Genomic DNA, 23,218 nt, shown 5'->3' on the forward strand with positions numbered 1-23,218 from the left:
TAAGTGATTAATATTAGGAGTATTTATAATGCACCCGAGGTCTTAAGTTCAATTCCCCTTCTCTTGCTTGCTTATCAATAAATGGCCTATCTTGATGGAGATGCTGTCTTCTTTTACTCTATGGTCCTTTTTTATGTACACCGAATTTGGGTAAGGCTAGCCTCAAATTTCATTGCTTTGCTTTATTGCTTGGATTGGACCACCACCACCCTCAAATTTCATTCCACAAAGCCCATTCACGCTAGTCACACTCCAAGTCCTGAGTAGTGAGTCCACACGCGGACCGCGCCACGGGAGACACAGAGGTCTGGTCCACGTCTGATTCAACTCTATTTTTTTTGTCTTTTAACTTTTCTCTTGCTTGCGTTTGGTTTTTTTGGGTCAGAGATTCAACTCTATTTTTAAATCGCCAACCTCACATTTTCTGTCAGCGGCGTCCTCAGCGCGCGAAACATGCTACCGTCACGCTCAGCACGAACTTATTGACGACAGAACCATTTTGTACCGTTGATCTACATCTCATGTCATCATGTCATTCTCATCCAACCGTCCTCACTGACGCTTCGTATACTGTGAACAGATTGATGAGTCTCCCCTTGTCAGTTCCTCTGAAAACGACGACAATATTTTTTTCTTTTTCTTGTTGGTAAAAATATAAAACACGAATGAAAGAAAATGAAAAAAAAAGGAACTCAAGAAACACGTTGGGCATTGAACAATCGACAACACGGTTTATATATTAATATGGGAATAATAACGGAAGGGAAAAAAGGCGCCGCCAGGGTTTCTTTGGTGGGTGTATGTTTGTTTTTCCTTTCTTGTTCCTTTGAGACTTGAGAGAGAGAGAGAGAGCTTGGCAAAAGCTGGCGCTCTAGATTCTCTGAATCTAAAAGAGACCACCACACAGCCTCTGCTGCCCTCTCTGCCTCTCCGTCGACGGAAAGGGAAGGAAAGGAAGCTCAAGTCCTGCCTGCATTCCGTTTGCATTTCGTCTTAAGGTACTCTTCAATCTGCTTCTCCCGCTTCTCCTTTCAGAAAAGCAAAAAGAAGTAAAATTGTGAAATAATCTGCTTCATGGCGTTTTTGTGTTTGTTTACTTTTGAAATGATTCAATTAAGTTATGGAATTTGCAGATCGAGCTGCTGCTCGCTCAAGTTGGAGATTTGAAAAATCGGTTTTGTGTTGAGTCGGGATCTCCCATCATATCAGACTTGAGCTTCTAACTTTGGTACCATAACAAACAATCAACTGATTAAGTTAAGACACTCTGCGTTAACATCATTCATTCGTCGAAATAACTAATCTTAGATGGCGACCGCGTTGCATTTTTCCGGAGTAAAAACTCTGTGCCCTGCATCTGCATCCTCAGAAAGATCTTTGCAATACAAGCAACCCTTGTGGTCTCAACGACTCCGTTTTGCAACTTGTGTAGCTTCCAACAACGGATTCTATACAAGAGCAAAAAACTTTTCTTGTACAAGTAGAGTTTTGAGAGTCAGCTGTGAGGGAGGAGGAATCACGGATGTTCTTGAAAAGAAACAGACTGACAATCAATGTCTTGGCGAAAATGAGAAACAATTGACGTGTGTTATGAAATTTGGTGGCTCCTCGGTGGCTTCTGCAGAGAGAATGAGAGAGGTTGCTGATCTTATACTCAGCTTCCCGCAAGAGAGGCCTATCATTGTCCTATCTGCCATGGGAAAGACAACTAACAAGCTCCTACTGGTACGCATTATATATGATTATTACTCGATATGTGTCCAACTTTTCATTTTGTACCAGTATCAACATGTGGTCAAATTGTTTGTGCACTGAGTAGGCAGGAGAAAAGGCTGTCAGTTGCGGTGTTACTAATGTATCTACTATTGATGAGTTAAGCTTCATAAAAGAATTACATCTCAGGTGAGCACAAAGAAATGCTTTATCTTTCTTATACAGATTATGGAGGAAAAATATTCAAATTTAAGATTTCTTCTCACCGTGCATCATCCTATGCTGTATAGGACTGTGGACGAACTTGGAGTGGACAGCTCTATCATTTCATGTGAGTTCTTTTTTCTTATCCGCACTTATCGTTTGTTCGTTAAGAATAAAAATATAATTGTTTTGCATATCAGCAAGTCCAGAATTTTACACTACCTATAGCTATGGCCGTTGTTCTGTTAGATGCCTGTGCGTACAATGTTCATTGTAATATTACTGATTTTTATGGCTATTCCGTTATATCCGAAAAATGTTTTACAGCACACTTGGAAGAACTAGAACAACTTCTGAAGGGAATCGCTATGATGAAAGAACTGACTTTACGGACAAAAGACTATTTGGTTTCATTTGGGGAATGCATGTCCACAAGGCTCTTTGCTGCTTATTTGAATAAGATTGGTGTTAAAGCCCGCCAAGTATGTTCTTCCTCAATTACTTGTGTATGCTTTAATGTGATTGCCATCTTATGTTCTCCTGTAGCTAACATATGAGCTTAGTAAGCCCAACATTGAAATACGATCCTTTTTATCTGCATTGGCACATGATGGGTATGAAAAAGGACTAACAATGTTTGCATGTTCTTTATTTTAAGTCATCATAAGCTTGTAATAATAGACCACCAAAAGTCTCATCATAGCTAGTTGATGAGGCAAATTTAATGTAATGGTGGCAAGTGCTTGCAACTTTCCAACTGTAATATCTGAGGAACTCTTAATTGTTTGTACCATTCTTACTGATAGCAAAATTATATAATTGTTTGTTTCTTTTTTGGCAGTATGATGCCTTTGAAATCGGATTTATAACCACAGATGACTTCACAAATGCGGACATTTTGGAGGCAACTTATCCAGCTGTCGCAAAGAGGTTACAGGGTGATTGGATATGCAATCCTGCTATTCCAATTGTTACTGGCTTCCTTGGAAAGGTGTCTCTTCTGGCTAAGTTCTACATGTATTTCCCACCTGGAAGGATTCAACTATTAATACCATTGACACTGTTTATCTGGTTGCAGGGATGGAGATCATGTGCTGTGACTACACTGGGTAGGGGTGGCAGTGATTTGACAGCCACAACCATTGGTAAAGCACTGGGGTTACGAGAAATTCAGGTGTGTTGAATTTTTTATGCTTGGTTTCCTAGTTCTTTTTAAAGTAACAAAATTTAATATATATTTTTCAATTCCTTACAGGTGTGGAAGGACGTCGATGGTGTTTTGACATGTGATCCTAACATATATCCACGTGCAGAACCTGTACCATATTTGACATTTGAAGAGGCTGCTGAACTTGCATATTTTGGTGCTCAGGTATCCATATTGATGTTAGATATTGATAAAGTCCTCAACATGTCTCATATTAACAAGTGAGCGATATTGGATGCAATGGTTTCCGATATTTCCTTTTTTGGGCATTTTATTAAAAATTTCCATCATTCACAACATAATTTCATGCAATATGGATATTTGTCAATATCTCCATATCATCAGTTTATAGCTTCCTACTCGTAAGGTAATGTCATAACCCCCAGCATTTCACTTTGATGATGGGCCAAAGTCAAACTGCTGAGGGGTCCTCGTTAGCCAACAGTTATCCAAGCAATGAACCGGACACGTACAAATTATTTGATCAAGTTCCTCTGAAAAAAATTTATTCAATCCAGTTTCTTCTGACTTTAAATACTCAGTTTTTCTGTTCTGGTAATTTTGAGGTGCTTTGGAGTAGTGAAATAGCTCTTAAACCACCTGTAGTTTTGTTAGAATTGCATTCTTTACAAAAGAAAGAAAACAGGATTTAATAAATTTTATTTTCTTCTTGCAGGTCCTGCATCCACAGTCCATGAGACCAGCTAGAGAGGGTGATATTCCTGTGAGGGTTAAAAATTCATACAATCCCAATGCTCCAGGTACTGTCATCACCCATGCAAGAGATATGAGCAAGGTTCGTAACAGTACTCTGCTGGAAAACTAAATACCATTGTCATAAAATGCTCCAGACTGCAATGAGTTTTCTTTGTCTCAATTGCAGGCTGTATTAACTAGCATTGTTTTGAAACGGAACGTGACTATGTTGGATATTGTTAGTACTCGCATGCTTGGTCAATATGGTTTTCTTGCTAAGGTGAGAAAATAAAATACCTTTTTTCTGTTGGTTATCCTCTTGGTAACTTAGTAGCTAATTTCTATATTATTTTCCACGTAGGTATTTTCAACTTTCGAAGATTTGGGCATATCAGTTGATGTTGTTGCTACAAGTGAAGTTAGTATTTCCTTGACGTTGGACCCCTCAAAGCTTTGGAGCAGAGAGCTTATTCAGCAGGCAAGCGTATGATTTCATCTTCGACCGATTATGTTTTTCTGGAGTTTCTTTGTTTACATGCACCTAAGATTTATTATTATGATGTACTCATCTTATGTGTGTCATCCTTGTCGGTAATGTGGAAGTTGTAGTTAGTCACGAGCACACTATATCTTGTAATGTTGATGGTTGAGTAGTCAATTTCCTCTTGTAATTCTTGTTTAAAATCTCATTGAAATAGTGCATCTTCCTTGCAGGAACTTGACCATGTCGTGGAAGAACTTGAGAAAATTGCTGTTGTCAATCTTCTTCAGCACAGATCAATTATATCTCTCATTGGAAATGTGCAGAGGTCATCACTGATACTAGAAAAGGTGCTGTATTGTGTTTTGCTAAGTACTTAAAAAACGCTCCCTATTTTGCTTTTGTTCTTTGGTTGATTGCAATTGTTCTGGTGTTCAAACAGATGGTTGATCAGCTTTGGTAGGACTGCCATGCAGGCTTCAGCCATCTTTAGTTGTCTCTTTGTTCACGTATATTTGTTTGTGGTATTCATATTTTTGGTCGTATGTTGCAGGCATTTCAGGTTCTTCGAACTAATGGAGTCAATGTTCAGATGATCTCTCAGGGTGCATCCAAGGTCTCTCCTACCACTAGTTCTGTGTCTTTTCATTTTAGTGGTGGAAAAAAACTCAGCCAAATCTTGACGCCTTAGTAAATATTTTGTGTTTATATCTGGGATTTTCTCACTTTCTTCTGAATCCCGGTTATTATTCTACTAGGCTCATGAATGAACTGGATGCTTACAGATGGCTTACTATGAAATGTTTATAAATATGATGATACTCACTGTTTATGTATCACCACTGGCCAGGTTAATATCTCGTTGGTTGTAAACGACAATGAAGCCGAGCGGTGCGTTAGGGCTCTGCACCAGGCCTTCTTTGAGAACGATCCCTTTGAAGTAGAGTGTGGATCCGAGAATGGTTCTGTCTGAGTATGGGAGGAACATTGAAGGAGATTCAATTCTTTAACGGTTATTGTGGTGGTTTATTTGTTAGCGTACGTAACATAGAAATTTTCAACTTTAGTAATTAGTTTTACCTTTGTTGGGGAAATCTCTGCCCCTTCGGCTGTCAGATTAGAATTGAAGATGTGGCATTTTCGCCCATATTGTATCTTGTTGGATAATGATGCAATGCTTGTATTGGAAGTCGTTTACTCAGCAAGAATTATGTTTCTGGAAAACTAAATCTGGGTTAGGATTGTGCTAGTTCTTTTGCAAATGATGCATTGCTTAAACGTGGTGCTGACTAATGAAAGCTAACTTCTAAATCATTCAAAGAGTACTGTCGTCTGAAAGATTCAGAAGGTACAATGTTGACTATCCTGTTCATGGGGAAAAAGCTTTAAATTTTGTTATTGCAAATTACCCATCGCCTCTAAACCCATAACCTTTTATTTATTGAAATAAATTAAGAAAACCTGAGTGGAGCATATAAAAAGGTTAAAGTCCAGCCTGTCTGATGATATATCACATTTGATGAATAAAAATTGTCACCAAAAGTCCCCACAGGAGCAAAGCCCATCTTTAAAATGATGGAACCTGCTTGAGTCTCTAACTGTTATTTCCCTCCCAACAATCTTTGTCATCACCTTGATTGCAGCATGGCAGTCTGTGCAAGCTCGCAAGTTCTTCATCACCACTATCGGTGATCCTTCCGGTGTACTGATCAATGCAAAGACAATTGCTAAGCGTTCGCTGTGATATTTAAGAGACTCCACTTTTATTTCCTCATCCTCGTTGTGAAGGGCACAACTTGTGTCCGGCTTGTACCCTTCCCTTTCCATCTCCTTCGTCAACTCATCAATCTTTCTCATAATCTTCCCACTTTGTGGGTGGCTCATGTCCTTCACTGTAAATACATGAGTTTTGTGGTTGATTTCCACCCAACTATATGCTGTAACTTTCCTGACTCCTCTGTCCCTCATCGCCCTCTTCACCTTTCCAACACTCTTCCATTGACCTGTTGCTGCATAAATATTCGACATGTTCACATAAGCAGCTGCATCTCTAAGGTCCACCATATTGAAAAGTTGGTCTGCTGCTCTCTCTGCCAATTCTTGATTCTTATGAATTTTGCATGAGTTTAGAACTGATGACCACATAATTTCATCAGGTTCAAATGGCATTTGAGCCATCAATTTCTCTGCTTCATTGAACCTCCCACTTCGACACAACATATCAACCATTGATGCGTAGTGTTCTCTCTTTGGGACGATTTTACAGTTATGGTTCAAGGAGTTGAAGTATTGCAATCCTTCCTCAACAAGCCCACAGTGGCTACAAGCAGTTAAAACGCTCAGGAAGCTCACTGAATCTGCTTCAAAACCTGACTGAACCATCTGTTCAAACGATCTAAGAGTGCCTTCACCATCTCCATTTTGTGCATAAGCTGAGATCAGGGCGTTCCAACAGACCAGATTTCTTTTGGGCATCTCTTGAAAAGTTTGAAGTGCATCTTTCATGGACCCACATTTCGCATACATATCAAGGAGTGCACTTCCAGCAAAAACATTGGATGCAAATCCTAATCTGATCACAGATGAGTGTAACTGCTTTCCCAGCGAGAGTGAAGCTAAATTGGCAGAGGCTCTTAAGATGCTTGCAAAAGTGGCTTGGTCAGGACTAACATTTGCTCTGCGCATCTCATTGAACAGTTCAAGGGCTTCTTCATGGAACCCGTTCTGAACATATGCGGAGATGATTGCAGTCCATGGAACTGCACTTCTGTCAGCCAGACGTGCAAATATCCTTTTGGCTTCCTCAAATCTGCCACATTTGGCATACATATCCACCAAGGAATTTCCAACTTGAATTTCTGAATCAGCTGTTGCTACAATGGCCTGGGAATGGATCTGCCGACCCATGTTTAAGTTGAGAGTATTTGATGCAATGCTCAACATGGTTGCATAAGGGAATTGCTTCCTGTCATATTTGGTAAGCTGTAATTCACGGAAAAGATCAAGAGACTTTTTAAAATGCCCATCCCATACATAAGATGTGATGATTACATTGTAGGAAATACCATCCAACTCTGGCATCTCATCAAATAGTTTCCTCACTTCAACCGAACAGTCATGCTTTGAGTAGAAATCTAGCAATGCATTCCCCACGAACACGTTCCAAACAAAATTAGTCTTCACCACAAAACCATGAACCTGCTGCCCAAAGGCTATGTCATATAAACCGATACCAGCACAAAGTAGTGCTGCGAAAGTAAACTCAGAAGGCTTGTAACCAAGATTTTGCATTTGAGCAAAGAGGTTAATAGCCTCCTCATTCAAACCATCTTTTGAGTACCCTGTTATCAATGCATTGAATGTAACGTTATCTCTCTCGGGCATTTCCTTGAAGAGCCGACACGCTAAATCCAGGCGATGGGATTTGCAGTAAGAATCAAGCAAGGAATTGCAGACCATGAGGGTGGAATGATATCCCAATTTAAGGATATGAGAATGAACTTGAACTACTTGTTTTGTGGTCTCCATGTCACTGCATCCAGATAAGAGAGTTGCAAAAGTCACATAATCCGGCTGAGTTCCCCACCTATGCATCTCGGCGTAAAGTTTAAACGCCTCACGGTATTGATTTGCTTGCGAATACCCACCTATTAGTATCGTCCATGTTACCGCTGTACGGTCAAGCATGGTGTCAAGCAACTCCCTAGCCTCATAAAGATTGCCGGAGTTGACGTAACCGGAAATCATCATGTTTGTCGAGACAGTGTTTTTATGAGGCATTTGGTCGAACAGTATACGTGCTTGAGATAATTCACCTCCTTTTAGAAAGTTCTTCACCAGAAAATTAGAGCGGCATATGTTTGGATCGAAGCCCGTCTTGATCATACTGGCGTCAACGTAATTTTGGGCGTTGAGGTTGAGGTTGAGGAGTGGTTTTGCTTTTAGAGGTTCAGAAACTCTTGGAGTCCTAAATTTTAGGAGCGCATTTGATCTAAATGCTGTCATATGGAAAAAAGTCGTCGAGGTCTGGGCCATCTGGTCTCGTTATCGTGAAGGTGAAGCGCGCAGCTGCAACTGCATGTTCAAAACACTCAAAACACCACATAAAGGACTTCGCTGAGCAAAACATGCGATTCCTTATTAACTTTAACACAAATGAAGGAGGAAATATATTGGTGATGATTGTCTTGCCTTGCCAATTGTGTCTGTAGTAGTGATACTCAAACACAAACTACTACTGAGCAAACCAAAACGACACAACCATATAACCCGATAGAGCAGTTCCAAGTGACTTGTTGTAAGGAATATGATGGAGACGTGGGTTAAGGCCAATAAGGTCAATGCTGATGTATCCGTCCCTTCTTTTCAAGTTTGATATCTTCCACAAAGTACCTGTTCGCACCACTTTGCAAAACCCAAGGGAGGTGTCGTATAGTAGTGTAGCTCGGAAGTCCGAGTGTCGTATCCACAGAAAGCAGTGTAAAAAAAATAACAGAGATGAAAAAGAACAAGTGTGATTGAGAGGTTGATTTATGCAAGATTTGATTTAAAGAAAATTTAATTGATTAAAACACTAAGGCATTGGGTTTCCACTTTTAACATAAGCATGCAACTCTTAATAATTTGATCCACAAAATATTTTCCATTGTAGTTGTTCAAAATAATTAAAGCTCTTTTTAATTTCCTTTAGAAGTATTCTAAGCATAACTTGTACCATTGACAACAAACTATCAAAAAATAATCTTCATCAAAATTCTATTAATCTTTAGTAATTCTCTTCTCTTTTAAAAGCATGAAAGTTTTTACTACACAATGGGAAAAACATGATTGAACCCATGAAATAGAATATCAAACATTCATCAATTAATTAAAAAGAAAACTACAAATTCCATTTGAACAAAAACTACAAATTCACATTAAAGCTTAAGTTTGGATCAAACTAATAAAAATTACACACTTATATTAAAAGCTTTCTCCCTAGCCTTAGCTAGGGAGTTAGTTCCCCATAATAAAATTAAACTAAAAACAGAAATTAAAACTTAGAAAGATGGAGGGAAGAGAGAAAGCTCAAGAGTTGTGGAGCTTGGTGTGATTTTACAATGCCATAGCTCCTCCTATTTATAGGAAAATGGGAGCAATTCTAAATTCATTAAATCCCTCCATTCATGAATTCAATATGTATTCCACTTGCATCAAACCAATTGCCAATTTGCTTCCATTACTTATTCCATAGTGTTGATGACTCCATTCTCCAAATTCTTCATCTTTCAATGCACAACCGTAACCCATCTCTTCATTGTTTCTTCTTTTCTTCAATTGTTGCTCCACTTCTACTTGCTTTTGTTATTCAATCTTTTCTTTTGGTTAAGTGTTGCACCTCTTCTCATCATCCTTCATTTCATTTGCTTAACTCACAATTTTAATAGTTCATGATTCCACATCTTCAAGCCACCATCATGTTTGTTGCTTCATCCACTCCATGCATGAATTGAATATGTCTTCCACTTGAACACTTGATCATGCACTTACATGCATTTCTCTTCTCTTTGGCAAGGTGGTGCATCTTGCAATCTTTTTAATAAATCTTGCCACCATTTGCCTACTAGCATCCAATAATCTTCTTCAACCTTAAGATAAAATAATGAAATCATCATCAATTATGTAATGGGTATGTAAGCAAGTGCAAAAGTGAAAAACAAACCTAATTAACTAAAATTGTAAGAAAATCAATTACTAACAAATATATTTAGGGATAATAAATGTGATAGTTTATGTGCTCATCAGTACCCACTAGTGCAGTGGTTTGGAGAAATTGCTCCCGCAAGAAAGATTCTGTATTCGAGTCCTAACATCTATGTAATGTGTGCAAGTTTAGTATGTTATCGTGCCTCTCAATAGAATAGGTCTTTTAAAAAAAAACAAATTGATATCTTCCCCTCTAGACTATAGTAGTTTATACTGTTGCATGTATAAAAAACAAAATTAAGAAATATGATTGGGGAAGTTTCAACATCTACAATTATGTTCCGGAGACACATTAGAAAACCGGCCCAGCCACCCATACACAATGTCAATGAGATCAAATCAGTTTACATGCCTCTGTTAGATTCTGAATGTGTACTAAAAAGAATATCTATTATAAACATCAATTAAGCCTCATACATGCATATCTGTGTTTCCATACATCTTTCTAGTTCCAAAAATCTCTAGAGTATAGATAAGCATTCAAACAGTGTATTGCTGATGATGTCTTTCCCACTGCGTATGGCAGGCTGTGATTCCTCCCATGTCACTGCTACTGATCCCAGCATATTCATTAAAATGATAAACTAGAGTGGTGCACAAGCGGAGCTGTGAAAGAAGTCCATCTCACTGAAAATTCCACAAGACAATGAGAAAGTGGGAATGCACGGCTGGCTCTGCTCTTAACCAACCAAAGTCTGATTAAGACCGACCATAAAGAATCAACACAAGATAGTTCTCAGCTAGACCTCTGACTTTAAGGAATGCCTCACACATACTAGGTCATCCAACTTATTGCCATCCATTTTGTATAGAGAAGCACCTTCCATTTCGATAAAGTGGTCCTGTGCTTCCTTCCTCAGACTCTTGAAAGGCAAGACTTCCCATTTATTGTAATTTGAATTCTTTCTTACATCACTCATGTCTGGAGATCCTGAGACAGGCCCAATGTTGTCAGGGTCCACATTGCCCGTCACCTTACAACTACCAAACTGTCCCAAATCACCAGCCTGACCAGCTTGACTCCTCTTTAATCGCAAGGCTGCTGCATGAGCTCTGCCTATCATTTCTCGACTTGGCACATCTGACCAATCTTGCTTCCTCTTAGATCTCATGGGAGAATGGATTCTGATAACCTGATATATAGAAAAGCTAAAAGTTGAATCATTCAGGAATATGAATTCAGGCATGCGCCTGTAATTGGAATTGGATACATTCTCATAAAGAAAAGTTTGTATTCTTACACCAAGGCACTCTAGGAGCTGGTAGTATGCCCTCCCTTGAAGTGGATTATGCCCTTTCCTAGGTGTAGAGAAGTAACGTGTCCTACAAGGAAGTAATAAGCTAGTAAGCTATACGAAGATCAACAACAAACAATGCCAATACATCAAAAACCTGAATTGATGCTGATGATATGTATCAAAGAGGATATCTATTTTACCAAAATGGAAGGGAATCATAAATAAAAGAGAACCTTATTCACATGGAAAGGCAGGAATATAAGCAGGTTCCCTGCTTGCTAATAATAATACCAACAAATAACAACAATGTATCAAGTAAGAACCAAACAAACCATTCAGTATATCCAGGATCAACAGTGAAACCATATATGTCAACAATGTCGCACATAGAAAGTGCTAATTCTACAGACTTCATTCCAGTTCCTTTGGCACCTCGGCGGAGCACAATACCTTGGAAAAGGTAAACTGGATTTGTAATTCTCTGCAATATGTTAGGATCCAAAATGTTAGACAAGTCTCTGGAAACCGCGCATGTTAACTATCAACTAAGGAAGAACAAATATATTGGCCTCCTTAGATGTGATCTTCACCTTGATCATTGCATTAAAGGATTTGTGCGTAACACTTTTGATTATAAGTACCTCATCAGCTGCACAAGAAAGGGAAACTTATAAATATGAGAACACACCCATGAAGATTTATGATTTATCTTATACAACATACAAAAGTTAACTTTGTTCTTATTTCTTGAAACAATCGGAAATTTTCAACTAGCATCATCTCTCAGAAAATCATTAAAAGCATAATGGTGAAAAGAATGGTTGACATGATTAGTCAAGTACAGACTTTCATGTACTCCCCTCAAGAAGGTTATTTTTTCCTTCCAAAAATTGGAAGAAGAATGGCACAACTAAGAAGTTTATACCAATGTCCTAATGATTCCAAGGGGTTAAAAAACAGCAAAGGAAGATGAGATTCGCTATTATGGCATATTGAATGGCAAATGCACATCCTCTTGTTATGAAAATACAATGAAAAAAAAAATATTATGACACAATTAATTAGAAACATACCAGACCCATTTAGAATGGCAACCATGTTACGAGCCGCACCCCTTACAACAAGGCGAAAATCCCTCTTCAGACCAACATACTTGGCATATTTCTACACATATCAAAGACTAAGTTAGAACTTTTATCAATTACTTGACCATCAAATGCATGAAGGATTTAAACTAAAAATATACTTAAGATCTTTTCTTCTTTTTTGTATTGAGAAAGGGAGGAGAGGGGGTGGGGGTTGTGGATATTAAGTTATACGCTCAAAATCATTTCGGACAACTTCAAAATTAGGATATGAAAGACCACCATTGGAGGCTGGAGCTCAGTAGTTACTTGGGTTATACGCTTATAGCTTTATATGTATAAGTAATTGAGTAACTGTACAAGTAATTCAAGAAAATACGAGACACCTGTCTTTCCCAATTAGAACCATAGAAGAATCAATCGCTCTCATGAAAGAATAAAGCCATATATTCGCCAATGATAGGAAACAGCAGTCTTTATACATGCTAGTTTACCTCATTAACAGGAGCCTCGTTGTCCCTTATAACAGCATCATGACTATCAATCTCCTTTCCAAACTTCGTCTTCAAAAGATCTCCTGAATTTCCAACAACTGCACACGTACGGAATTGCCGAGGGTGAAAAGGTGGCTTTGCTGGAAGTATCAAATTAAGGTGTTCCTCACAAAGTGTCCTATTGTAGCATTTATCAGCTCCCCTGCAACCGAAAAAACAGAGGGTAAATAGATGGACTTGAGATCATAGGCATTTGTGTTATATAATCCATTGTCAGAAATCAACCACAGGTTTGGAAGAGATAAATGTGTACACGAGCATACAATTGTGCTATCCTTTGTGCTGCATACTCCTCCCACCCTTTAGGTCGAACATCTAGATACTCCCTTGTCAATACTGTCGTCATGTTCCGGTACTGCATCCTTAAAAGCATCAGTACAGATAATCGGCTTGAAAGGTAATCACACAGATAGGATAGAGACAAACCTGCTCCCACAATAAAATTGCCTCACAAACATTATAATTGTACTCCAGTGCTTCAAAAGTTTTAAACTGCTCATTATACTGCAATTGAAGTCTGAATTAGTTAGCACTCAGAGGCTACTTCAAAAATGAAATAAAAAATAAATAAAAAAATTTGGTGAGGGGGTAAAAGTAGACAGACCCAGGTGCTGTTAGTTCCTTCGGGGAACTTCAGAGTCAAGCTGCAATGGTCAATAATATGTGCAGTGAGACCGAGCCCTCTGTTTGCCTACATTTATTTTAAGCTTAGTAAGGATTCAAATATACTTCCAAAGCCCACCAAAACAGAAAAAGGAAAGAAGAAAAAAAGTAGTGGATGCTACGTTTCCTAAATTTAAACCACCACTTCATTTCTCAAATCAATCTGAGGCAAACAAATATAGCACAACTACAGCGCAATGCTAATGTTCCCCACCACGACACTAAGTAAGCAACAATCGTGCAGGTTTTAAAACTTCAACTAAGAAGGAAAACAAAAGAGATGAATAAAAAACAGAGGCCAGATCCATGAAAAAAAAAAAAAACAAGAAGGGAAATTATGACACTGTTGACGTAAAAGGAAAGTATGAAACTAACCACGCATTGCTTTACAGTAGACTGAAATTCCGATAAAATTCGAACATCTTGTTGTTCGAGATCTAATTTCTGATTACCTGAATAATCCGATAGAAATTGATTAAGCTGGACGCGGAATTACGAGTAAAATAGTGTTCAATAAATAAAGTAAAATATAGGAATCAGTAGGAGGACCTGTGAATAAAGAAGATTGGATGCCGAAAAGGATAACAGAGAAGAATGCGGCAGCGCAAACCAGATATAGAACAGTGGGCCGCCTGTTGATGTTGTTACTCGACGCTGCTTTGTGAGTTCTCATTACCACGCGGAGGTGGAGGCAGAGGCGGAGGCTCAGACAGAGACTGAGACTATCTATCTAGCTCTTCTGCTCTGGCGTGCGATTGTGAAATTGAAACCACCCATTCGAATTTGCGAAAACCAATCAGTTGAATTACCAGACAAGCAAAGCAAATGATTCTTCGCTCTTCAGTATTACCAAAACGCACCGTCTTCAACATTGTACAGTTGTAGGCAATTTCAATTTGCCCTTTTCCTTTTTTGTTTTGTATATTTTTCCCCCGAAATCTTTAATTTTTTATTTCCAACTATCACTGTTCCTGTACATTCGTCTATACAGAGAACAAAAGGGAAAAAAGAAAAAGGTAAGTAGAAGGAAAATTCTGTATGGATGGATACACGGGTGTATTCAATTGAGATTTTAATTTTTTTTTTTAAAGTTTAAAATTTTAGATATATTCAATCACAATTTTATAAAAGTTATGAGATTTAAAAAAAAAAAATTAAATTAAAAAATTCAGATGTATTCAATCACGATTTTATAAATGTCTATAAAAAGTTTTGGCGATTCAAATATAAACCAACCCACGAACAAAAAATTGTTACGAATTCACCACTCTCTTGGCTACACAAAACGATCACCTGCGCCCTGTAACATGTGCTTCTTGCCATGTTTCCATGTTTCAATCTATATATCTTTTGGCTTTTATTGGTCCACTATTTGTTTGTCAATTAACCATGGCACAACTTGATATAAGAAAAAAGAAAAGTTATTGCACAGTTTGCTGCTCTCGGTAGCTTTTTTACTATAAATTATTCATACAGACGAGAAAATAACGAAAGCAAAAATGAAAAAATATTTAGAAGGGTGATGATATAAAAAAACTGAATCTCGATAATGGTTCTTGTTTTTCCATCACCATCTACCACCCCATCTACATAAGATCATATCAAGGTATTTATGATAACATTACCGAAAAAAGAAAAATGAAAGAAGGTATATATGATACAAGACAACCACCATTATAGTACACACGAGATTTTGGCAGGTTATCAGTAGCGCCGACCACCAGCTGTTGACAAAAGGACTCGATTTGGTTTCTTTCCCTTCTTTCCCGAATCATTCATCTTGGGCGCATCCAAATTTTCACCAGGCTTAGCTCTGGAGATTATATTAGCAAATGACGTTACACCCACACTTTGAGTACCTGCTGCTGCACAAGTAAAAGAAGGAAAAAAATAGGTACAGGTTAGAGCAACCAGAACTCTAGAGTTAGGATTTCAACAACAGCCACAGAAAAGATACAACATACTATCGAATATTGTGAATTATTATACAATACCAGTGGTCTCAGGAGAGTATCTCGCTGCATCATTGTCATTCAGAGAATTGGTTCCCTCTAGTTTTAAGGTGGGAGAATCATGACCAGCAGCAAAACCAAGCCTTGTAACACTTGAAAACAGCTTCCTTTCCCCAACAACTGGAGAGCTTGATGATGTCACTGTAGAACTTCCCAAGGCTGAGTGCAGGTACCATATGAACGAATAAACCATTAAATCATATTTAACATAAGAGCACCATAAAACATAAATGTATCTGCAAACTTCAAGAAAAAAGGATAAATTAAGTCAAAAGCTTAGAGCACCCATCACGATCACATATTCCTAGTTTTCATGAAGGATGCCTGAATTACCAAGTTTGTTTACATTGCAGGCTTCAGATAAAAAAGATGATATACTGATCTAATATGCAAGATATGCTGATGGCATCTGAATTAGGAAGCCAGGTCATACTTCAGAATTGTTTCTCCTTATTTGTATGAAAGATTTGGACAAGAAATTTATTCCCAATCAGGCCACTATTACTACTTGAGCTGAATACTAAATTTATCTACAAAAAATTCCTGTGCCTGAAGATACAACATATACAAGGAGCAAAATATTACCCTCGAAGTCATCCATGGAGAATGTGGGGGATCCATCTTGAAAGGACTGTCCATAACCTGCTACTACTGGGATGGGATATGCCATGGCAGATTCAGCCTTCATTTTCTCCTTGTGCTCCTATAAATAGGAATAGAATATAATTTTAAAGCATGGGCAGACTAATGTTATGTTTATACAGTATATAATAAAAAAACAAGTAATAATACCTTCCTAGCAAGCTGCATCCTCTGCCTTTCGCGCTTCTTTATGTCTTCCATAAAGGGATACAAGGTGTCAGGAGACAATAGCTCACTCAGATCAATCTCACAAAACTAAAATTTGAATAAAAAACGATTAGATACTATACGCAACCTGCAATAATAATGTTCTTAAGGAGTGATTTCACTCGGATCATCCCATAACAAGGTACCTGGAGTATTGTCGTTAAAGAAAAATGACTCAAGTAGCGGTAGCGCCTCCTCATGGCTTCTGTCTGAGTCACTGTCTCCAATTGCAAAATTCTTCCACTTATTCTGCAAAAATGAATTAGACCCAGTTTCACATTTCAGTTGAATATAAGAACACCCCTTAGACAATAATAGAAGGGAACTCCCCGCCCCCGCCCCTACCCCCCCTTTTAATGCTGCATCGGTACAGATACCACACTTAAAATTCAGATAAGCACAATTGTAACGAATATGCATCCTATAGATGAATCTCTGGGAGAGGGAGGGGGACCTTATGATAGATTTTGCATAGTCTATGCATACCACAATGATCATTAAGATTTCAATCAAACCTGTGCGGTAGCATATCATGGCTCCCATAGTGGTGTAGAAGGCATTTCATGTTTAATGGATGGATAATGATGTGCTGCCCATCAGCTGCCTGATATAGAAATACATGAATATAAGAGAGCAAAGTAAGTCAAACCACCCGCAAGGAAGACAGAGATATTTGCAACTATCATGCATACAAATCAGCAGATTAGTAAAATGTGAGATTACTTTTCCAAAACACAACCAGAGAAATGATGGCAAGAAAAAAGGGGAAATATGATGTCTCATTTTCAGTCACCTGGTAGAAATTGTACGAGTCCTTATCATATTCACTTTGGGAGCCACGTGAGTTCCCTTGGACACTCTTGCTTTCATCATACGAAGAAGATAGAACATTTTCACAGCCTTCCAAGGATTCAACTGCATCCACAGATTGGTCGGAACAAGTCCCATCATCTGACTTATCGACTAATGAATTGTCCGAACACTTATTATGGTCATAAACCTCATTTGACGGAGTTTCATGTCCAAGTGTAGATGCTTCATAGTTACCATTACTAGCATTTCCAGTATTACGATCAGTACATTTACAAGATTTATTACTGTCACTAGCTCGGTGCTCCTTCCAATATTTCTTCCTCTGTTCTAATTGTTCCATTGCAGCACATACATATGGAAGCTTCTCTAGGTCATCAACAAGCCCCGACTCTGCCCTGGCTAACCAACCATCTAGCTCTGATATTGCTTTTCTGACTGAAAGATCTACATCTGATGTAAATGTAAACTTTGAAAAGGGATCATAGCTTTCATCATCACCTGCTAGGGAATCTTTCTCTTGAGTACTTTTATGTGACAAAGTAAATGAATCCTTTTGTCGAGTAAGAAGCATAAACTCTAAAGTATCACCAACACAATACTGCTTAACATTCTCCACAAACAGGGTGTATAAATCCTTTGGTGATATCATCACAAAACACAATGGGCATCTTTTCCAGCAGTCTCCTTTATGATCTTCCTTCCCCATCAACAAATATTGCAGAATGCATGGGAAACAGAAAATATGTCCACAGGATGTTATCTGCGAACAAAGAGGATATTCCAGACAAATTGGGCACTGAACCAAAGTAGGGGTGGAATACCTCACGCAAATGATGTCCTCCCATTTTAACATCTTATCAGGATCCATCGATTCAACTGAGTAGTTTCCTGAATCTAACACCACGAATTTGAAGTTTGCCTGAAGAAATAAATCTTTGTTGTAGGGCTTTCTCTTGTGATGCCTTCTTGGAGGAGGAGCAGTTCTTGGCTGAGGACGAGATATGGGGTCGTAATGAAAATTCAACAAGTGGTTGCCATTCATCAGCTGGGCTTTCCTTCCTGCTGGATGCGTTGAGCTTCCATGAAAACCAACAGACCCGATAGTGTGTTGACTTGAACGAGAACCAACAGTTCCTGAACTTTTCCCTCTAGACCGGGCTGATCCAATCCCTTGTCCACCTCCAGCAGAGTGACACTGTGAAAGTGTCTCGTTGTTATTAGGTGAAGCCTTCTTACCCCTTGGCATCCCTAACTTAGTCACCTAGAGGAAGGAAACAAACAATGAAAAACCACATTCAGTAAAATGGGACAGTAGACAAAGTTAAAAACAAAGAAAAATAAATCTTCCAAAAACAAAAGGTTCAAAACTTTAAGGTCAAATATACCTCTTCGGAAGATCCAGCAGAAGCTTCTGCAGCTGGTACCGATGGGCCTGCAGATAAATAATTTAATGAACATTCAATTTGAAATATACAAAAATCAAACACTTGACAGGAAAGACAGTTCGTCATGAAACTAATAGTTCCAATTTGCTGAGGTAAATACAGGAAACTAATAGTTCGAATTTAATGAGGTGAAGGAACAAATTTTAGGGTTTTTATTTTCTCAAAAACAAGGAAAAGAATAAGAAACAATTTGAAGTTGAAAATTAGGTACCTGAAGTATTGGAGGAGATAGAGAAGGGAGATTGAGAGTCGGAGATCTGAAGGGATCCAAATGTGAGCATTTGGCGGGAGAGAGCGGGCGGTGACAAAGACTTGGATTCAGATTGAGAAAGGAAGAGGTGGTGGCGGTGTCCATGTTGGGAATTAGGGTTCGCAGAGGGAGCTGATGAGGAAGACGACGATATGGATCCTTGGTCTTGGTTGGGCAAGATGGACATGAAAATTCTTCCAAAAACACTAGTTCTTCTCGCTTGTCGACTCACACCCGACGCCTTTGCTCTCAACTTTTACCTTTTTTTTTTTTTTTTTTGGCGTATTTATTATGCGGCTCCCTTACGCGCAAAACGACCCACCCATCCATCTCTGTCCTCCTACGGCATCTTCACCGAATATCGGTTCGACCATCGGTATTTACAATTTAGTCCCTTATCGTCATTCAAAATCCCACGAAGATAATAATATAATAATTGAACTCTCATTTTCTTATGAATGATGATTGAAACATGTTGAAATTCAATATAAACATAAGGAAAATGCTAGGGAGACCAATTTGGGATACCAACTTGTGTACCAACTCTCTAATAGAGCGTGGGACCCATTGTATTGGTGGGCTCCACCTCTATTAGAGAGTTGGTACATAAGTTGGTATCCCAAGTTGGTCTCCCTAGCATGACCCTAAACATAAAGGAGGAGAAGAGGGGGGTGTGGTTGATTAAAAGACTGTTTAGGGATAAAAAAAGTTCAGTGAATTTAATCAAAATATAATAACTTAAAGGATTTTTTTATATAGATTACTATAATCAGGATTTGTTCGTTTTAGATTTTAAAAGATTTTATAAAAATAGAAAGAACTGCATGAATTTATATCATAGGATTTATATCAGAGCCGGCCCTGGCCCAGGGCTACTAGGGCCACAGCCCGGGGCCCAAAATACAATGGGGCACAAATTTTTCTTAGTCTATATATATCTGAAAAAGGAAAAATAAAATAAAAATAAAAAAAGAGAAGAAATTAAACAGACGCTCAACATTAGAGATTACCTTATTTCCATCTTCAACATTTAAGTAAATGTCTTTGTCCTTTTACTTTTATTTATTTTTATATTACTCCATTTACTTAAGTTTACAATGTAAATAAGGAAGTACCCCCCATTTGGATTCAAATAAAAATACTAGAAAATCAAATTCCCACCAAATCAAAATATGAAAATTCGGTTTTAGTGCAAAATACGATTTAGGCTAAAAATGATGGCTCATTAAGTCAATATATACTTCATACTAAAATCCCATAAAATCAAGTTTTCTTATTTGATGTGAGAGGAACAAAAGCTGCCAAAAATTATCTTGAGAAAATGATTATTCCGAAAAACTATTTTTTATACTTAGTCAATATTGCACCTCCGCTAAAAAATTTATGGGTCCGCCAGTGACTATTGGGCAAAATCAAAGTGATTGATTCTTCAATCTGTGGGTTTCAACCAGCAGTCAAAGCCAAAGTAAACAAATACTTTTAAAAAGGAACTGGTATTTCTTCTATCTCTTTTTTGGTCGAAATGGTATTTCTTCTATGGGTCTTGGCCATCTTGAAGAGAGCACAATTGAATGAAGGTGGTACTACTTGAAATTTTGCAATTTGGATTTTTGAAGAGGTATCAAAACTTTCGTTTGTTTGTTTTTTTTCTCATTCTTTTCCTTTTGAGTTGGTTTGGTTGAGTGCCTTTTGTTTTTGGCTCAGCAATTTTACTCACACACTATCTTCTTCATATTAATAAATTAACCATCATATTCTGTCAATATGTTTTGTTAGTTTTCTTAATTTTTTTTATATTTTAAGTTGATTTGAAAGTTTTTTTAAATTTTATATGAGCATTGAATGTTTAGAGGATGAGAATTGAATGTTAAGTTTAGTTTAGTTTTATGTGATTATATTTGAAGGGAAAAATATGCACAAAACCTAGATGTTATATTGTTCTTTGTTTATTAGTTAAATTATTAGAGTTGAACATTTCATGCTTGAGTGTGATTGATCATATTTTAGTTTCTTTATTGCTATTGCCTCTAACTTGTTGCGGTGATTGTTTAGATTTTTATTGTCATTAGTTCTATTTAATATAAAATTTAAAACTCTGGAAATCTTAAAAAGACAAAAAAGAAAAATAAGACATACGTCAAAGTCTAAAAAGGATCTTTAGAAAAATATTTTCTTAAAAAAATCAATGCTTAGTTTATTTTTTTTAAAAAACTACAGTTTCAGTTATTAATGTGTGAACATGGGCACACTTTAGATTTTCGCCCTAGGCCCTTGAGAGCTCAGGACCGGCTCTGATTTATATATATCTAGGCCTTCAAGGATGACAATTCAAAGTTACAACAGTGCATTCCCATAAACGACAACCAAAATAAATAAAACAAACATTCGAAGTTAGAAGTTAAATCGCTCATATACAACTTTAATTTATATTTTATACAATCAGATGGTGCAAACTTTTCTCACTAGTTCCTTTTGCCTTAATTTTTAGCATTTTCCTCCGGTAAATTTTTCTGATGTGGATAAATCAAAATCATCAAACAGTAATCACGGTTAAAGAGGTACTAAGGGTTTTTTTGTAACTGGCTCATATTGTATCATAATTGATGCAATTTCTATGTTCTTGTTAGGTTTGGTTTCCGTTCGTTTTCAGCTCCGAAAATGATAGCAGTGAGAGGGGAGCTGCTAATAGATCTCAACTTGAGATGTAGTGTGGCGAGCTACTTAGGTGTCATTCTATTTAAGATCCTATCTAAATGGAACTTGATTTTCAGTAGCTAATTGAGTGCAACACAACAGTAGGGACTAATGGTGCAACACAACACCTAATTGAGTGACCAAAATATAACTCCGAGTATAGTTGAGGGATCATTGCTACAAATAATCTTAATTAAAAAGTCACATTTGCCCATCAATAATCTAAGAGATGCTTGCCACATCATCATTTTAAACAGAAAAAGTAACAAACTTGACGGTAGGACTAACGGTGCAACAAAACACCTAATTGAGTGACCTATGCAACTAATATTTGAGTTGAGTAACCAAAGTGTAACTTGGGGTATAGTTGAGGGACCATTGCTGCGAATAATCCATATATATATGAATATTTAACAGGTATAGCCGCGCGGCTATACTTTTAAAATATTTGTATATATTCAAAGAGTTGTTATTTCCTTCGGCTTTTAAAATACTTTTTAGGGTAATCTGTTGAATTGCCCCCTAAACTTGTACATAACTCTCAATTTACCCCTTGATTTTTTTTTTTAGCGAATTAAGGGCTCGAATTAAATTTTATTATCAATGTTCCCCCACCGTCAAAATTCGAACATTTCATCCATTAATCCGTCTATTTGACTCAAATTGACTCTCTTTTGAGGGTTATTTTGGTCATTTAGCGCCTTCTTTTTGGAAAAAATTTGAAGAAAAAGAGGAAAATTGAAAAAACAAAGAAAAAAAGAAAAAAGAATCTAAAAGCCCAACCCCCACCCCTCTCGATTTCTTTCTCCCCTCAATTCTCCCATGATCACCCCTTACCCCTACCACCCCTCCCCTACAAACCAAGAAATCCCAGCCAGCAACAACAAACCCAGCAATGTCAAACCCAACCCCACCTTCGATTCTTCCAGGCTCAACCACATCTACAACCACCGCAATCTCCGACGGCTCCGCCTAATCCCAAGCTCCGATCGCCAACCCAACCTTCCACGCCTTCATCAACCACATCTCGGAAAATCTCTACAACGGCCTCTCCGAGTGCCGCTCCTGGTTGGAGCTCTTCGACCGCTTTGCCTTTGCTAAGCCCCGATCGCCACCCTTCTCTTTCGTTTCGACTGTTAATCTATACCCAAGCCCTAGGTAGGTGGCGGTATTATCCTTGAAGCATAATTTTGGAGATCATTTGTGAGGGTTGGGTTTGGTTGGCGAGATGGGTTCATATGGAAAACTTGCAAAGAGGGCTGTGGAGACTGAGATGCCGATCATGGTTTAGGTATTTAGGCAAAAGCTCCAACTGGGTTTTTTTTGTAATTCTTTGAGCTAAATCTGCTTTATCTCCAAATGTTGGGTCTTCTTCTTTGGGTGTGAATTGTTTGTTGTGTAGTTCCAAAGTATATGTTTTGGTGAAAATGGTAGTTGTTTTTGCAGATAATTTTGGAGATAAATGGCGATTTCTTGTGAATTGGGGATCTCTGCAATATTGAGCTCTTGCCCCCTTTTTTTTTTTTTTTTTTTTTTTTTTGGGTGTAATTCAATCTACGCTGAATGACC

At 37.9% G+C, this 23,218-nt stretch overlaps 4 protein-coding genes across 6 annotated transcripts; 1 reads left to right on the plus strand and 3 right to left on the minus strand.

Annotated features, from left to right (window-relative positions):
* The first annotated feature begins 743 nt into the window (after positions 1 to 743).
* Positions 744 to 5,530, plus strand: CARAB-AK-LYS (Aspartate kinase family protein). 2 transcript variants are annotated; one of them, XM_021967398.2, is made up of 14 exons: positions 744 to 998; positions 1,134 to 1,725; positions 1,820 to 1,902; positions 2,004 to 2,044; positions 2,245 to 2,399; positions 2,759 to 2,908; positions 2,996 to 3,091; positions 3,173 to 3,289; positions 3,801 to 3,920; positions 4,008 to 4,100; positions 4,182 to 4,298; positions 4,535 to 4,651; positions 4,855 to 4,917; positions 5,152 to 5,530. In XM_021967398.2, the coding sequence occupies exons 2-14, from the start codon at positions 1,309 to 1,311 to the stop codon at positions 5,272 to 5,274; spliced, it is 1,692 nt and encodes a 563-aa protein (XP_021823090.1). In that variant the 5' UTR covers positions 744 to 998; positions 1,134 to 1,308; the 3' UTR covers positions 5,275 to 5,530. The 2 variants fall into 2 exon arrangements, with proteins under 2 accessions (XP_021823090.1, XP_021823089.1); XM_021967397.2 differs by having other exon boundaries at positions 745 to 998; positions 4,182 to 4,304.
* Positions 5,531 to 5,713: 183 nt separating this feature from the next.
* LOC110764341 (Pentatricopeptide repeat (PPR) superfamily protein) lies at positions 5,714 to 8,645 on the minus strand. Its single transcript, XM_021967287.2, has one exon. It carries the CDS (start codon positions 8,334 to 8,336, stop codon positions 5,835 to 5,837), a length of 2,502 nt encoding a protein of 833 aa, XP_021822979.1. The 5' UTR covers positions 8,337 to 8,645; the 3' UTR covers positions 5,714 to 5,834.
* Positions 8,646 to 10,417: 1,772 nt separating this feature from the next.
* Positions 10,418 to 14,412, minus strand: MGP2 (MALE GAMETOPHYTE DEFECTIVE 2). The gene is made up of 11 exons (XM_021967423.2): positions 14,136 to 14,412; positions 13,962 to 14,038; positions 13,528 to 13,614; positions 13,350 to 13,427; positions 13,187 to 13,278; positions 12,864 to 13,065; positions 12,358 to 12,448; positions 11,875 to 11,933; positions 11,617 to 11,765; positions 11,288 to 11,369; positions 10,418 to 11,179 (listed from the first exon to the last, which is right to left on the minus strand). Exons 1-11 carry the CDS (start codon positions 14,257 to 14,259, stop codon positions 10,787 to 10,789), a joined length of 1,434 nt encoding a protein of 477 aa, XP_021823115.1. The 5' UTR covers positions 14,260 to 14,412; the 3' UTR covers positions 10,418 to 10,786.
* A 674-nt stretch (positions 14,413 to 15,086) lies between these two features.
* On the minus strand, positions 15,087 to 19,246 carry LOC110764380 (RING/U-box superfamily protein). Of its 2 annotated transcripts, none has more exons than XM_021967340.2 (9): positions 18,917 to 19,246; positions 18,646 to 18,692; positions 17,241 to 18,521; positions 16,963 to 17,051; positions 16,594 to 16,696; positions 16,391 to 16,495; positions 16,184 to 16,301; positions 15,581 to 15,757; positions 15,087 to 15,448 (listed from the first exon to the last, which is right to left on the minus strand). In XM_021967340.2, the coding sequence occupies exons 1-9, from the start codon at positions 19,140 to 19,142 to the stop codon at positions 15,291 to 15,293; spliced, it is 2,304 nt and encodes a 767-aa protein (XP_021823032.1). In that variant the 5' UTR covers positions 19,143 to 19,246; the 3' UTR covers positions 15,087 to 15,290. The 2 variants fall into 2 exon arrangements, with proteins under 2 accessions (XP_021823032.1, XP_021823031.1); XM_021967339.2 differs by having other exon boundaries at positions 15,087 to 15,451; positions 18,917 to 19,245.
* Positions 19,247 to 23,218: the final 3,972 nt, after the last annotated feature.

The sequence above is a fragment of the Prunus avium genome, chromosome 3, assembly GCF_965620075.1.
Source record: "Prunus avium chromosome 3, drPruAviu1.hap1.1, whole genome shotgun sequence".
NCBI classification, from domain to species: domain Eukaryota; kingdom Viridiplantae; phylum Streptophyta; class Magnoliopsida; order Rosales; family Rosaceae; genus Prunus; species Prunus avium.

Bases quoted from the DNA above. Each gene is read 5' to 3' on its own strand.
- CARAB-AK-LYS (XM_021967397.2), top strand. From the start codon at position 1,309: ATGGCGACCGCGTTGCATTTTTCCGGAGTAAAAACTCTGTGCCCTGCA. The intron at 1,726-1,819 runs GTACGCATTATA...TGCACTGAGTAG, and splicing joins CAACTAACAAGCTCCTACTG to GCAGGAGAAAAGGCTGTCAG. The intron at 3,290-3,800 runs GTATCCATATTG...TTCTTCTTGCAG, and splicing joins TTGCATATTTTGGTGCTCAG to GTCCTGCATCCACAGTCCAT.
- LOC110764341 (XM_021967287.2), bottom strand. From the start codon at position 8,336: ATGGCCCAGACCTCGACGACTTTTTTCCATATGACAGCATTTAGATCA.
- MGP2 (XM_021967423.2), bottom strand. From the start codon at position 14,259: ATGAGAACTCACAAAGCAGCGTCGAGTAACAACATCAACAGGCGGCCC. The intron at 14,039-14,135 runs GTCCTCCTACTG...CGGATTATTCAG, and splicing joins CCAATCTTCTTTATTCACAG to GTAATCAGAAATTAGATCTC. The intron at 13,615-13,961 runs GTTAGTTTCATA...AAATAAATGTAG, and splicing joins CTACTGTAAAGCAATGCGTG to GCAAACAGAGGGCTCGGTCT.
- LOC110764380 (XM_021967339.2), bottom strand. From the start codon at position 19,142: ATGTCCATCTTGCCCAACCAAGACCAAGGATCCATATCGTCGTCTTCC. The intron at 16,697-16,962 runs GTTTGATTGAAA...TCATTTTTGCAG, and splicing joins CATGATATGCTACCGCACAG to AATAAGTGGAAGAATTTTGC. The intron at 15,452-15,580 runs GTATTGTATAAT...TTACTTGTGCAG, and splicing joins ATACTCTCCTGAGACCACTG to CAGCAGGTACTCAAAGTGTG.